The sequence below is a fragment of the Lampetra planeri genome, chromosome 3, assembly GCF_965212315.1.
Source record: "Lampetra planeri chromosome 3, kcLamPlan1.2.h2, whole genome shotgun sequence".
NCBI classification, from domain to species: domain Eukaryota; kingdom Metazoa; phylum Chordata; class Hyperoartia; order Petromyzontiformes; family Petromyzontidae; genus Lampetra; species Lampetra planeri.
Genome location: NC_136109.1, coordinates 22,388,867 through 22,403,244, shown reverse-complemented (window position 1 = coordinate 22,403,244; position 14,378 = coordinate 22,388,867). Strand labels below are relative to the sequence as shown.

At 47.4% G+C, this 14,378-nt stretch overlaps 1 protein-coding gene across 1 annotated transcript; it reads right to left on the bottom strand.

The window, feature by feature from the left end:
* Positions 1-908: 908 nt before the first annotated feature.
* Positions 909-14,091, bottom strand: CILP (cartilage intermediate layer protein). The gene is made up of 7 exons (XM_078623932.1): positions 13,917-14,091; positions 11,870-12,139; positions 10,940-11,164; positions 10,119-10,454; positions 9,009-9,117; positions 7,472-7,626; positions 909-5,085 (listed from the first exon to the last, which is right to left on the bottom strand). Exons 1-7 carry the CDS (start codon positions 13,978-13,980, stop codon positions 2,702-2,704), a joined length of 3,543 nt encoding a protein of 1,180 aa, XP_078480058.1. The 5' UTR covers positions 13,981-14,091; the 3' UTR covers positions 909-2,701.
* Between the last annotated feature and the right edge of the window lie 287 nt (positions 14,092-14,378).

The window sequence follows — 14,378 nt, the reverse complement described above, 5'->3', positions numbered from 1 at the left end:
GCATGCTGCTCTCCGTCGCTCTTCGCGCACATTTCATCCTGTGTTACATTTTCTTTTGCCAGTGTCCACATTGATGATTAATACATTTATACCGCATTATCATGAAGCGTGCGCTCACCATTTTCCATCATATTTTCGATACCGCAAAAGGCGTCACGATGACATTTAACATTTGCCATGCATGTTGTACGTACGTTTAACTTCTTTCATGCCGTACGTAGCCGACCGCGCTACTAACCGTAGGCGCACAAATTGGCAAACGATGGTGACGTGGCCCAGTGGTTTCGCGTTTGTCGCTTGTTGCAAAGGTTCGCGATCCTGGTGCATGAATCACAAATACTCGCCGTCTACTTCTCAGCGGCGTTATTTTAAAACCAGTAGGCCGTGTGTGCCAGTGTCATGGTGCGCAGTTGATACATTACTCGCAAATTCACTTAATTTAAAAAGCAACGTAACAACATTGCCCCCGACTGACACTTGCAGGCGAGCGCTGTATTCGCCTTGCGCCACACAGGGACAGCTGCCAGCAGGGGCTCTCACGTCGCAGGGTGCCTGGAGATGTACTGCATGGGTTATTAAGTGGCGGTGATGGTTATGATGAAGGGTATTGTTACATGGCTTTTTTTCAACTATGAACCTCACAGTCCTATACAAATATAAAGGTATGCTTTCTAACGTCGCTCATTCAACAGTTACTTGCATTACCTTTACCTCGAGTACAATTCATTGCAACAGTACAATTCATTGCAACAGTACAATTCATTGCAAGAGTACAATTCATTGCAACAGTACAATTCATTGCAACAGTACAATTCATTGCAACAGTACAATTCATTGCATTCATTGCAGGTCAATAAAATATTATAAAGGGACAGACAAAGTCTACGTGTTAAACGGACAGATTTCAATATACAGCATTACTTTATTAATGATCAAAAAGGTAGAGGCTATACATCGTAAAAGTTGCATTATTTATACAAAAAAATACAACCGTTGATACCGGTAAACTTTTTCAGCTTTAAAGCCAAGTTATGGCACTCTTTAACATACACAGTAAATATATATGGAACAAATATCAAAGTCTGAGATGTTAGTGAAAAGATTGTCGATACTACATTATATATGAAGATAAATAAACAGTTACGTGATAGACAAACATTTAAAACGCACAATGGAAAATCTCGTGATAGTCATATGCTATGTACTATATACTAAAACAAATCATGCTACAATAAATTAATAAAACATGCCAAATAGTGTCCAGCAGTAGGTAATTTTCATTATGGTTTCAGTTTTAAATTACAAATCTTGATGGCAAATTCCGTCTCGTGAAGAGACAGGGGAACGCATTTCACTAACTCTGGTTAAACAATTGATTTGGCGATGTCAGCAACATTGTGTGTGTATTTTTTTAGGTTAACAATGTGCATATGCCACAATCACATAACGTAATACATGAGGTTGCTATTACTTCAATTTTTTTTAAAATAAGCTCATGCCTTGCTTGGTTGCGTCAAGCAGTCTAGGTCATTTATTCGGAGAATGTTGGTTTTAAAGGTAAGGCATGTAACGAGTACACGTTCGTATATTTCAGGCAAAGTTCAAGATACATTAAACTATTTTTTTTATTTGACCAGGTAAGGCCCACTGAGCTATACAGCTCTTGTTTCAGAAGCGAACTGGCCACAAATTGCAGCCAAACACTCTAAAACGCATGTTGATTCTCAAATGTCGAGGGAAAAATCAGAGCACCACGGAGAAAAAAATCCACACGACCGTGGGGAGAACATACAAACTCCAAATATAGAGGCATCAGGGTCGAGGATCGAACTCCACGTCCTCCTGTATACCAGGCGAGGGAGTTAACGTCTCACCACCGTGGCGCCCCCTATATTATAACTATGCCTCACATTTCTATGATTAACTGCAGTCAGTTTACAACAACCCCGAGTTCTTATCGACATTTTCAAACTCAAAATGTAATTATTAGCACCACACTAGTCTTTAAGTAATTCATAGTTGTTGAGCACCTTTATTGAAGTCTTATTTTAGACAATGAAGTCATCTGTTGAATACTGCAACAATATCCACATCTGTGGGTATTGGACGTGTGTGCACATGTGTAATTAGCAAAAATCCAAAGCTTTTTGTGATGCCAGCTGAACCAGCTATTAAATTAGCATTGTTGATTCGTGATCCAAAACATTGACTTGAAAAATATCCAAGGCTATTGTGATATTAAACATATCACTGTATTTACAACAATCTCTGCTATTGTTCCACTGCGTGCGTGTTAGGCATGTTGGTAATGTCATAATAGATCTACTTGAAATTATTGTTCAAATTATTATGAGCAGAGGTCATACGGAAAAAATAATATTATGAGTAAAGGTCAAATACACGATAAAGTGATGTTTGGCAAAAGCAGCCAATTACATTTTCAAGTGCAAGAACTGCAATGAAATTGAATGGCAGTTGAATGGAATTTTTCCAGTTTTCATCAGCCACCGAAAACGATTAACTGCATTACATCATTTCACCGTGCACAACACATCTTCACGTGGACAAAAATACCACATATTTATCACAAAACAGAGACGATGCTGCTACTTCACGTGACGCAAGCACACGTCCCACTCTTTTTTTTTTGTCCACGTAAATATTTTGTCGGTGGTTCGCCGCTCGGTTGATGTCCGCGCCCTCATTGGCTCGCCCTCGCCGCGCCACCGCTCTGCATTTCGCGGACTCTGGCGAAGGCCCTGCCTCCGCGCACCGTCGCTCCCCTCCGCCGCAGCCCTCCGTTGCGGGTCCTCCCTCCGGAGGCCACGCTGACCCGGGACGACTGCGTGCGCGTGACCACGGGCGAGGAATTGCGCACCCTCTCGAAGAGGCTCTCGCGCCCAACCGCCCGCTCGCGGCAGGCGAACATGAGGCCGATGCCCACGTCGCTCTTCATGACACGCGACGCCCCGTCGGACGTCCCGTCGTAGCAGCGGCCGAGCGCGATCTCCTTGGCCGTGCGAGGGTCCTGGTCCGTCACCGTGTAAATGCCGTAGTTGTGGCCCAGTGGGTCAAGCGGGGCGAACATGGTGAAAGCTTGGCTCGCATTGTTAGTGGCAAGGGGAGGGTGGTTGGCCAGGTATTCCTGCAGGATGGCGTTCACGCTCTGACGCTGGCAGTCTCCCTGCGGAACGACGGTCACCAGGGTGCGGTCGATGCGGCTCTCGTCGTAGAGCATGCCCCCGCACTTGAACTCAACGCAGGCAGCCGACACGTTGGGATAGGTCATGTCCTTGACGCTGCGCACGTCGCGCACGCCGTACAGTTGGCCCGTGGTGGCTGGGTGCGTGCCGCCAACGTTACTCGAGCGAAGCATCACCTCCTTGGGCCCAGTGATCTTCACCTTGACGTAGCAGGCACGGAACTCCTGTGGCTTGGGCCACCAAGACAAATAGTTGGCCGTCCAGGACATGAGGTCATTTTCATTAAAGGGTATCTTGTTGAACTCGTACCTGTCACCCTCCACTCTGTAGAAGCGGAAATGGCTGGCCGAGTACGGTGCCTGCTCACACTCCTTGAGATTAACAAAAGCATAAATGGGGCCATTAGTCTCGTCTGGGAGGTTGGGATCAGGCTTGGCGAGGTTGATTTTAAAAGCTGTCTTCTTTACGGCCGAATCTTCGTGGTCCGTCCGCTGGTACTGCAGCTTGTCGAGGAAGGGGCGCGTCACGCCCACCAGGTTGGGGTTAAGTTTGGGTGATGATGGAGCGGCCTCTAGCTCCTCGGCACCCAGACTCGCTGTCACGTAGGCTGTGTAGGCATCTGGCTGGAGGCTGTCGCAGAAGGCAGGTAGGCAGGCTCCGTTGGGTCCAGTCACCACGCTGTCAAAGCGGCCCCATGCCCGCGGATTACTGGCAAAGCCGGCCTTGGGCTCCATGTTTATGAGCGAAACCACAACTCCTTGAACTTGTTCGCTCTGCATGAAGCTTTCACTTCGATACGTGCGCACTTTGACATAGCAGCGCCGCTCCTCGGGAACGTCTAGGTTAAACATTCGCCGTTCACGGATCTCAACATTTCCAATCAAGAATGTACGCTCTTCCCTCTTACTACGGCGACTCTCCGAGTACTTGAAATCAGCCTCTTCCTCCCAAAGCCCCGTCTCAGTGTTTAATGACCAGAGCTTCATTTTGTTGTGATGCTCCGGCATTTTTATTTGGTTGGAGTCGATGTAAATCTTCACTTTGCCCGAGTTGAGCGTTTCCTGCAGTTGCTCGTCTTTGAAGTCCACGGAAAACATTCCGTACGTCCTAAGGGGGAAAATGTCACCTTCCGTGTCAATGTAGTTCAGGTCGCTCGGTGCAGCAGCTGACGTTGCTATCACGCGTGGATCTAAAAATGTAACACTGGCTTTGACGAAGCCGCTGTACACCTCTCCGTTAGCCAGGTAGAAGGAGTTCGGCGGGATTTCCATCTCCGCGATGGGATCTTGGCCCTCTGCCTCCCCAAGAGGGACTATATTAGTGACGGCTGGGTTCAGCGTGACGTGCGGCTTTTTCCGCAGCATCTTGACCTCAATGAAAACGGTGCCTCCCTTTTTGTTGAAGGGCAACACTTTAGTCGAGTCCACCAGCTTCTGCGAAGGGTCGACGAACGTCACGACCAGCCTCTCGGTCTCCTCGGGCACCGAGAAGCTGAAGGTGCCTTTGTACCCCGTGAACCCGACGCGGTTCTTGCCGATGTAGATCTGCCCGAAGCGCAGGGGCTCGTTGTTGTCGGCCGCCACCGCTCGCCCGCGCACCAACACCTTGGGCTTGACGCACTTCCCGCAGCCGCACTCAGTCACCGCCATGGTGGTGAGCTTGTAGCCCTGGCAGGCTATGTCGCGCTCCTCCATGCGCGCCACGCCGCAGCAGTGCTTGGTGGGGTCGCCGCACTCGCCAAAATCGGCGGCTCCGGCGCAAGGCTTGCTGGGGCAGGCGCCCACGTCCATGTAGAGGGAGTTTGAGTCGTTCTGGAAGCAGTCGTGTGGCAGACGGATGAGATTCGCCGTCGGCGTGGGGTTACAGGCCGGGTCCTTCGCAGCTGCATCAGGAGCGGCACGTCCACACAAACGCAACGGCAAAGATGTCACGAGGGGCATTGAACGCAAGTGCGGTATTTTAACGAGCTGGAAATGAGCCCCTGTAGTCACATTACATTACCAGTCACGTATTGGCCATTATAATACACATTCTATAGATAAAGAAATCATGCAAAACGGCACTTCTTAATTTTGTATCGGTTCTTGCTAGGTAATATTTATTCTGTAATATTTATTCTGTAATAGAATATAATTCAACAATGATGCATCGTGCTTTTTCAATCCACCGCTGGGGGACGGTCGCCTCTCCACGCTCTGTGGGTCACATGTTATTTGACCATACTTCACCGTGCCAGTCCATGTGGGTTGGTGGAGGCAGGGAACATAGCCATGGGGGTATAGAAGGATAGTACAACAATATATATTGGTCTGCACTGTCCTCTGCTGCTCATAATGTAGCCCCCCACAGAAGCCTATAACACCTGTTGTGCTCTGTGCATATATGCCTCTGTATATGTATGTATGGATATATATATTTTATTAAACATTTATTCATGCTATGCACATTGTGTTGTTCTGAATTGTTTTTTTTTGCACCTATTTTACTGTGTATTTTGTACCTACCCCAGGGCTTTCTTGTATAAGAGACGTATTCTTTCAGTGGCAGTACAACTGGTTAAATTAAATAAAGGCAGCTACTATGGCCGGTATATGTGTACATCTGCTTCATATAGGGTGCTTCAGAAAAATATTAACACTTCTGAGAATTTGCAACAACACCACAATAAATATGCCTCCGGGCTCTGGAGACCACCTGGAGAAGATTCCAGGCACGTGTTGACAATGATGGCGAACAAGTGGAGACTCTTTGAATTTTTGAAGCTATTAACATTACATTTGTTATCATATTACAGCGTATTATTACCCGCTCTTTTTCCATTAAAAACGATAGTTCCATATAAGTGTTAAAAAAATTTTAAGCATCCTATATTTACATCATTCCTACAATACACAACCCTGTCATTACTGTCATCGGCCAAGGTGCAGCCCTGCAAATGCTTGCACAGACCACTGCTGGCAGAAGGGCCTCCATCGGAGTGAGCTCTAGGGAGCTCCTTTATAGAGTACTTGGCCTACTCTTCCACGCTGGACAGACATCTTGGAAGAGGTGGGAGTACCCACACTTTACCCTATCACATGCGACCTGCCAATCGTCTAATGGAGGTCTTCCCGTTCACACAGAGGCATGGGCAGAGGCGTGGGCGTGGTAGGGCTGTTGAGCGCCGCAGTGGCGGAATGTTAACTCCCTCGCTTAGTACGCAGGAGGTCATGGATTTGATCCTGACACGGACGCCTGTATATTTGGAGTTTGCATGTCTCTCTCCCCGTGGTTGCGTGGATTTTCCTCCGGAGCCTCCGGTTTTTCCCTCCACATTTAGAAACATGTTTTAGAGTATTTGGCTGCTACAAATATCCACGTGATAAGCTACTTCGTTGAGCTATCACTTGTGGCCAGGTCGCTTCAGAAAAATTGCTCTATAGCTCAGTGGGCCTTCCCTGGTAAAATAAAAAAAATGTAGTTTAGTAAAAGAAACCTGCACTATTGTTTTAAATGCCACACCAAAAGATCAAACCGTCGACCTGTAGATTGAAAGTCCAGTGAGCTAATCATTACATCACGGCATCATTCAGTCGTTAAAGTACACCTTGTTATTCATGGCAATATACACACTCTTTTTGTACTATTGCATTGCAACAAATGACCTGTTAATGTGTTTTGTGTTCTACATCGAGTAGCACAGCGTGGTAATGTAATTGCCCTCAAGAGTATATTTTCAGGGAACTCAATATTGTTTTCCACAGCCGAGAACAATTAATACGATCTCTTGGGGTGGAGGAAAACAGATTGTGGCCTCTTAAAAAAACAAAACAAACGAAAAATAACTGCTGTCAAAAGCCACAGCAGCACATTGGCAGTAAACACGGGGGCTCTTTTGTGGGGGGCTTGAAAGCTTAGATTAATTAGCCGGGATGATTAAAGGGAACGAATGTTGCATGGTTGTGTGTGCATGCGCTGGCACCAGAATGAATATTCTTAGTCGTGGTTCGGCTCTGGCTTGGCCTCTAACACTCAGTGCTCAGCTCAAGGCATGAGCCGCTCACTTTCTTCCAAAGACGCCATGACAGGCTCAGCCGTGGCTTGGCTCAGGCTCGTGCTTGTGAAAATCCTGAGCCTGGGTGGTACGCGTGCTCAGAGCCGGCTCAAGTTAAGCGTGACTTTGAGCTGGCTCGCTCGAAGCGAGCCAAACCTGAGCCGAGCCACGACTAAAAATAAGAAGGCCTAAGGTGCAAGGAGGACACTCTGTGCGTTCTCCGTGAAAAACTTACGCAGCAATGAGAGCTTGGCTGGGAAGGATTTCACAGCACCAACCTCGCTCACAGCCTTACAGTGGTAATCGCCGGCTTGGTGGAGCCGAAGATTAGAAAGCACGAGGCTGCTATCTTGTTTGTGTCCTCCCTGCAGCATGGAGCCATTGTGGTACCTGCAGACATTAGAACACCAGCCAGCACACGCATAGTTGTACACATGCATCGCAGCATGATGCAAGCCGTTATTCTGTTTAGAAAGAGTTGTAAACGACAGCAGGAGCTTAGTCATCTTCACAAAGGTCATTTGAGATACTCTAACGGGGTTTACCGTGATGCTACAAACGACGCCGTGGGTTTTTAGATGCAGGCGATACGTGTAGGTGGTTAATTAACTATGTAATATGCATTTTTTAAAATGTAATATGCAGCCCAGCATATTACAGCAAAACAGTAAAAATGTATTCTGCGCTATCACGGTGTTCTAAACAGGTATACCCACTGCAAGCAATTTGCTACATCATAAAAATTGTGGAGATATATTTAGTTTAACACGTAGGCTTTTGCGACCAATATCATCCATAATTTAGTTTTTTTGGGTTAGATCGCGTAAATGCATGCCTACAAAGGGCAGCGTACTTCAATAGAGATTACCGTTGGTCGGGCTATTTTAATTAAAAAAACAATAGACAGGAACGACACGTTTAAAGGGCTCGCATAATGCACATGCATAATGTACGTTGCCTCAGTAATCCCCCACCCCCCCCCCCCCACATTGTGCAAGAGCGCAGAAGGGTGGTCAACACATCTACGCCTCTATATAAGGAACGAAACAGGTAAACTTCTCGACAAATCTGGCTGTCGCCTGATGAAGCTAGTTGTAATTACTGGCGAAACATCGTACTCAGTTTGTAAATGTTGTGGCTTGCCTCTCCAACACACCGGTGTGCTGTCCTAGTGACGAATTGGCACGTTCTGTTCACGTGACAACCCTTACTAGTTGGCTGTGTCGGGTAGTGGCGAGTTTTAACGACACATTTATATATTTACGTGATCTAACCCAAAAAACCTCTATTATGGAGATATATTCAGTAATTAAGATAAAGTGTAAAACTACAAGGTGTCTTTAATGATATCATCCATTTTGTTATCCGAAGGCTTTCATGGCCAATGTCATGATATTATGAATCACTAATGAATAATTCAAACGTTGTGATTAGACAGCAGTTTGAAGTGCACAGCTAAAATATCTTACTATGCGCTTAAGCTTTGTAAACCAAAAAGCTTGAGTGATCTCGACAGCACGTAACTCATAAAAATCACAGTCAGGATGTTGTAGAATACCCAGGGACCCTCTAAAATCTCAATAGGACAAACATCACCGCCGCTATGTCTGACATGCGGAGGTTTAAAGGGTTTAAAAAACCCGCGCGAAAATAAAAGCTACGCGTTACCGAGTGCGTGTGTTTGCCGTTGCATTGCCCAAACATACGCTGAAGATGATAAACACCGTTTGATAAAGGGTCCCTTTGTGAAGAGACCGCATCATAGTACCCACCAGATGTATTTGGTGGGCAGGGGGTGTCCTGTGGCTTTGCAGCAAAAGGTGACACTCTGGCCCTCAAACCGAGCTCGGCTCTCTGGGTGCTTGACAATTTGTGGCTTTTCTGCGCACGTATAAAATAGACGCGGTTAGTGTACGTTTATACAACTTTGGCCATCGAAGGTGCAAAAGCAATTCATTTATGAATCGCATAAACCAGCTTACATTGGGAGGATGTTACCTCCTGAACCATTCTATGGTAGTGGCGTTTTTTTCCCGTCCCAAGCCACATGTTCATCTTTATTAGTGCCCTATTTATGTTTATGATAAATAAATTATGCAAAATGTCCGCATTATAATTCAAACATCGAAAGGTAATTATTAGCTTTAATTGAATATAATGTTGTAATAACAATAATTTACAGCTCCTTATCAATCCACACCTGGATGACGACCTCCCCATATCAAGTTGGTGATAGGGGTTGTTTGACCATACGTCACCATGTTGGTCAGCGCTTGTTGATCAAGGTGGGGACTGGAACCTATTCAGATATCACTCCCCACTGACGTGACCAGGAATCAAAATTAGGTCCCCAGGTATTTAGCGCAGATCATGAACCACTGGACGAATGCCACCCCTGCATTAATAGAACTGCTGTCAAATGTACAATAACACGGGGATGTTACATTTTTCAAGCGACCAAACAGATGTTATGTTAAATGTGGGAAAACGTGAAATTGGGGAACCACTGTAATTGCGTCAATGTGAATTTTTTTGGTGACTTTAATTTGTTTTATATTGGATGTGGGAGAACTCACAAAGGTGGTTCGTAACAACGGGGTGCCACTGCATCGCAAAACAATGCCATATCTTTAACTCCAGTGCCATAAAAGCCAATCAACGTTTGAAATTGTACGTTAAAAAAATGTATTGACCAAAAAACGGTCAACTCTGAATTGCACCCCAACAATAAGCCCTGTGAATAAGGCCCCACACGGCCCGTAACACGAGGTAGTTTCTTTATTGTTGGGAGTGTACCGTGTGTCGGAAACGTGAACAAAGGTGGTTAAAAAACATGGTAGTGGCCAGAATTACGCGGCTCTCTCTCATCCGTGTGAACCCACCGGCCAGCTGGAGGGTGGCACGCAGGATGCCTTTGCCGCGAAGTTTGGGCTGCACCCGAAAGACCGCCGGGGCGAAGCGGTCTCGGTGCACGCCCAGCTCCGTGTGGTTGTTGGCGCACACGCCGTGCATCTCGAACACGCCGTTGTGGTCGGTGCGGGCGAGCGCGCGCTCGGGCACGAGCTGCTGCACCGCGGAGGGCGGCGTGAGACGCATGGTAGCGCCGGCGAGCGGTGCCCCGCCGTCCGCTGCCACCCGCCCGTAGATGGTGTGGCCCTCGCAGAGGCACACGCGGCAAGACGTGTCTGGCCGCCCCTCCGGACACTGCAGCGCGCAGGCTGAATGAGAGGTCGCACATACATACGGAGACAAAGATCCCCCGTGTAGCCTTGACGGACTGTTGGGTCAAATGCTGTTGGCGAGTAGCACCGATGAAGGCTGGCGTGGCACACGAGGATGTGGGTGGTCAGCACATCGCACCAGGTACCCATTTGAGGCTGAGTCGACCTAGGAAAGGCTCAGGACAGGTTCAGATAATCGTCACCTGGTGTTGGTGGTGTGCAGGAATCAGACTTGGCTTGCTGGGTCATAACGCATCACGCTAACCGCTACACTACCGCAAACACACACACATTTTAGTATAGCACTGCGAAGATCTTCTGATGTGTTTTTGAGTTGTACTGCGCTGTAGTCTTCAATCCATGACTGAGTCTAATAAGGTTGTTTCACTCGATTTCTTAATAATTTTGCAGACCCTACAGTGTGCTTGTAGGTAAACGCAAGGAGCTGTTTAATATATAGAAATATATACACACACACACACCTTTAACGGGAGGTCCCTTGCCACGTTTGACCGCTGGCCGGGTTCGCAATAGGATACAGGTTCGAGGAGGCGGGAAGCAGCTTCGTTCCTCGACGTTCGCGCCAGGGCACGACGCGTCTGGTGCGCTCGGCATGCACTCCCGCTGCCGGGTCTGCACCCCGTCCGGCCCACAGCTGACAGAGCAGCCGCTCCAGCCCGACCACTTGGTCCATCTGCTCGCCGACTCTGCCAATGACCATCCGATAATTCATTTTAGTTCATGAAACTGAAGCTGGCCCTTTTCACATCAACGACCACGAGGCAAAACTACGTGACACAAAAGATTAATACGTTTGCAGCGGAGTCTGAACAAAGGGGTCGCATTTCCTTTTGGATGTTATTTGTGAAATACAATGTCTAAATATATATATAAAACGCACAGATGTAAATATGCATTTATAAATACATATACATCGGTGTGAACGCACACAAATATCCCTTTGCAAAAATAAACGTGGGCTCCATTCATGCAGAGTTTGCTTTCACACTTTTTCATAATTCTGACATCTGGAATCTCCAACAATATTTTAGTACCGCGTGTTGTTCGGTAATAATAATGTCACAATAATTACTTACTTACCCAGGTAATCTACACCTGAATCCAAGGACTCTTATTCACGAGCCACGCATTGGGTTAAAAATTAATGTCCTTTCAGCTATTTAGTGAGTGCTTATGCGTGGTATTATCTCTGGGTTGAACTCCACACACGAAAAGCTCCTTCACCTGCTCACGCGCTAACAACCCGATAACACACCGCAGAGCTGTACGGCAGCACGACCACAAAAACCAACGCGGGATTATAAAGCACTCCCGCAATGCAGCATCTAAGCGTCAGCCACGGGGACTCGGTTTACTTCGAACCCCAACAGGACATACTCTTGTACACTGACCGACTGGACAGAGGAAGCGCACGTGGTAGTTGGAACACTCGCTGCCCGCCGTCTGCTCCTTGTTGATGCACCAGAAGCCCTGCTCGGGGCTGAAGTGCACCACCTCGCCCGTGTGATCGGCGGGCACCCAGGTGGTGGTGCGCGCCTCCACGTCCAGCGGGCGTGCGCACACGCGGCCCCGGTAGTAGTAGCGGATGGCCTCCAGGCGCTCGTAGTCCCCGTTCCCGCCGGGGTGGTCAACGTTGAACCACGCCGTCCATTCAGTCAGCTCTGACAAAATTTGCGGGGGGGGGGGGGGGTTATGAAGACAGATACACTTTAAATCGTGAGAGCGGAACGCTGGATGGGCCGAAACAATATTTGTGGCCATTCCCGCGATAGATTTTTTCGATGTAATATTTCTGCTTCTTCGTGCTTTTTGTCACGTATTTTTGTGAGAGTTGCAATGTTCATTGCACTGTACCAACATATTTTTGTACCATCCTTTGCATCCTTTGCAGGTGCTTCCAACGGTGTGCACCTTGCAAAAGGAAAGTTGAGAGTTCAAATCCCGATTGGAGGTTCACCCAACCTTTGATCCCTCCAGGATGGATAACATTTTAATTCTTTTGTGGGGACGTCAACAGTGGTTGTCCTCGAGAAATAATTACCCTGGCATAGGAATGTGGAATTTGTACCACTGACTCAGGGATATAAATTGAAGAGTACCACCCCATGCTTAATTAAGTAAGAAACCACTTTTTTACCTTGCATCCCAGGCAAAATAGACCAATGGCGGAGCCAGGATTTTCAGGTGGGGGGGGGGGGCAACCCCTCCAGCAATGAAAAATGATAGGAGCTCTTAGCAAGTAACAACTTGTCCCTTGATTTTTATTCGACGCATGTGCGAAAATGGCGCAGCCATAGATCGAGGGTCGAATTCGAACCATGTGTGATCCCCACTGGCTCTGCCAGTGAAAGAGACAATTATCTCAATGGGCACTCATCATCATCAGGCTAGTATCTATCCACTGCTAAATGAAGTCCCTCCCAAAACTTTCACCATTCCTTGCAGTCATGCGATAAGTACAGGTAGGTATCACCCCATGACTCAATTACATGTTTAACTGCTTTGTAGGACTGACTATTTTTGCACAACGTTAAAATTGGTTTCAATGAAAGCATTACTCGGTATGTGTCAGTCACCACTTTCCGTACAGAGCAATATAATTGTATCAATTGTCAATGGTGTGTGTGTGTTTAAGACAACTTTAAGGCGTGCTGGTAATGGACTTGTTGCCATGATCCGTGGCGACATCAGTGCCGGATTAAGCTCGTGCGGGGCCTGTAGCATATGTTATAAAGGGGCCCTAAATTAAAAAAGCATACATATTCATTTTCTATACAGCCAAAAAATACCAAAAATCGCTAACCTTAAACACCCAGTCGTTCGTCAAAGTTGAAGGCAGTATAGTACTATAGTAATAGAGCAAGTGTAGAATCACTGAACCGAAATTGATAGCTTGAAAGCATTTAGCGCGGGGCCCTTAAAAGTGCGGGGCCCGTAGCAAATTCTACTCTTGCTACTAGGATAATCCGGCACTGGGCGACATGCGCTAAAATATTGCACCCAAGGACTGTGCATGAAACTCAGGTCCCAAAAAAAATATTTTGAAAATAGTTTGAGCCCTTTTGTCACTCCACTGCCGGATGAAGGCATTCTCAGACAGTGTCAGTCAGTGGGTTGTTAAACATCGTCCACCACGCTGGTGAGTGCGGATTGGTGAGCTGTGGGGGTGTGTCCATGTAATTAAGGGTTAAGGTGCAGCCCCGCATTTTCTAGTTCATGCCACTGCTGGCAGAAGGGGCTCTAGAGCGCCCCTCTGGAGGATAATTTGGCCCGCTTTTCCACGCCGGCCAGACGTCTGGTCAGCGTGTCCAGGACCAATTCAGATGTCCCACGCCGCTGATGTTAGCATTGGCCAGGTATCTAACTTACGTCACCGAGTTCACAGTGCGGTGCTGCTCCCCGCCCCCCAGGTGCATAAATCACCCTATAAATACCGACCTTGCGCGAAGCAGCACGTGAGGGACAGAGCCAGCACTAGAGCAAGCAGGCGCCCACCGCCCATGTCGCCAGGAGGCCGCAGGCACGGGGACACGAGGACAACAGCAGCAGCAGGGATCCTGACCCAGGCTAAATCCGGCAGGCGACAGGCGACGGGGATGCGCACCTTTAAATCAAGGCGCTGTCAAAACATGCATCGAGGCACAATGTCAGCAAGCATGTGCATGACGACGACGGCGATAAGCTGCGTATGTAATAGAAGGCATTGATGTGTAAATACATCTCTATTCTGTACCACTACGTAAAATAAATGTTTTGGTCTGTCGAAGCAGTACATCCGTAGACCATGGCTGTCAACGGCTAGGATGCAAAGGTGGCCACTTTTAGCACTGGTTTGTGTCCACTATTGAGCAACATTTTTGCTCTATTTGGCCGGTTTTCAATCAAATCCCTGGCAGACTT

Bases quoted from the DNA above. Each gene is read 5' to 3' on its own strand.
- CILP (XM_078623932.1), bottom strand. From the start codon at position 13,980: ATGGGCGGTGGGCGCCTGCTTGCTCTAGTGCTGGCTCTGTCCCTCACG. The intron at 9,118-10,118 runs GTGGGTTCACAC...ATACGTGCGCAG, and splicing joins TGCCACCCTCCAGCTGGCCG to AAAAGCCACAAATTGTCAAG. The intron at 7,627-9,008 runs GTGGGTACTATG...TAATGTCTGCAG, and splicing joins CTGCCCACCAAATACATCTG to GTACCACAATGGCTCCATGC.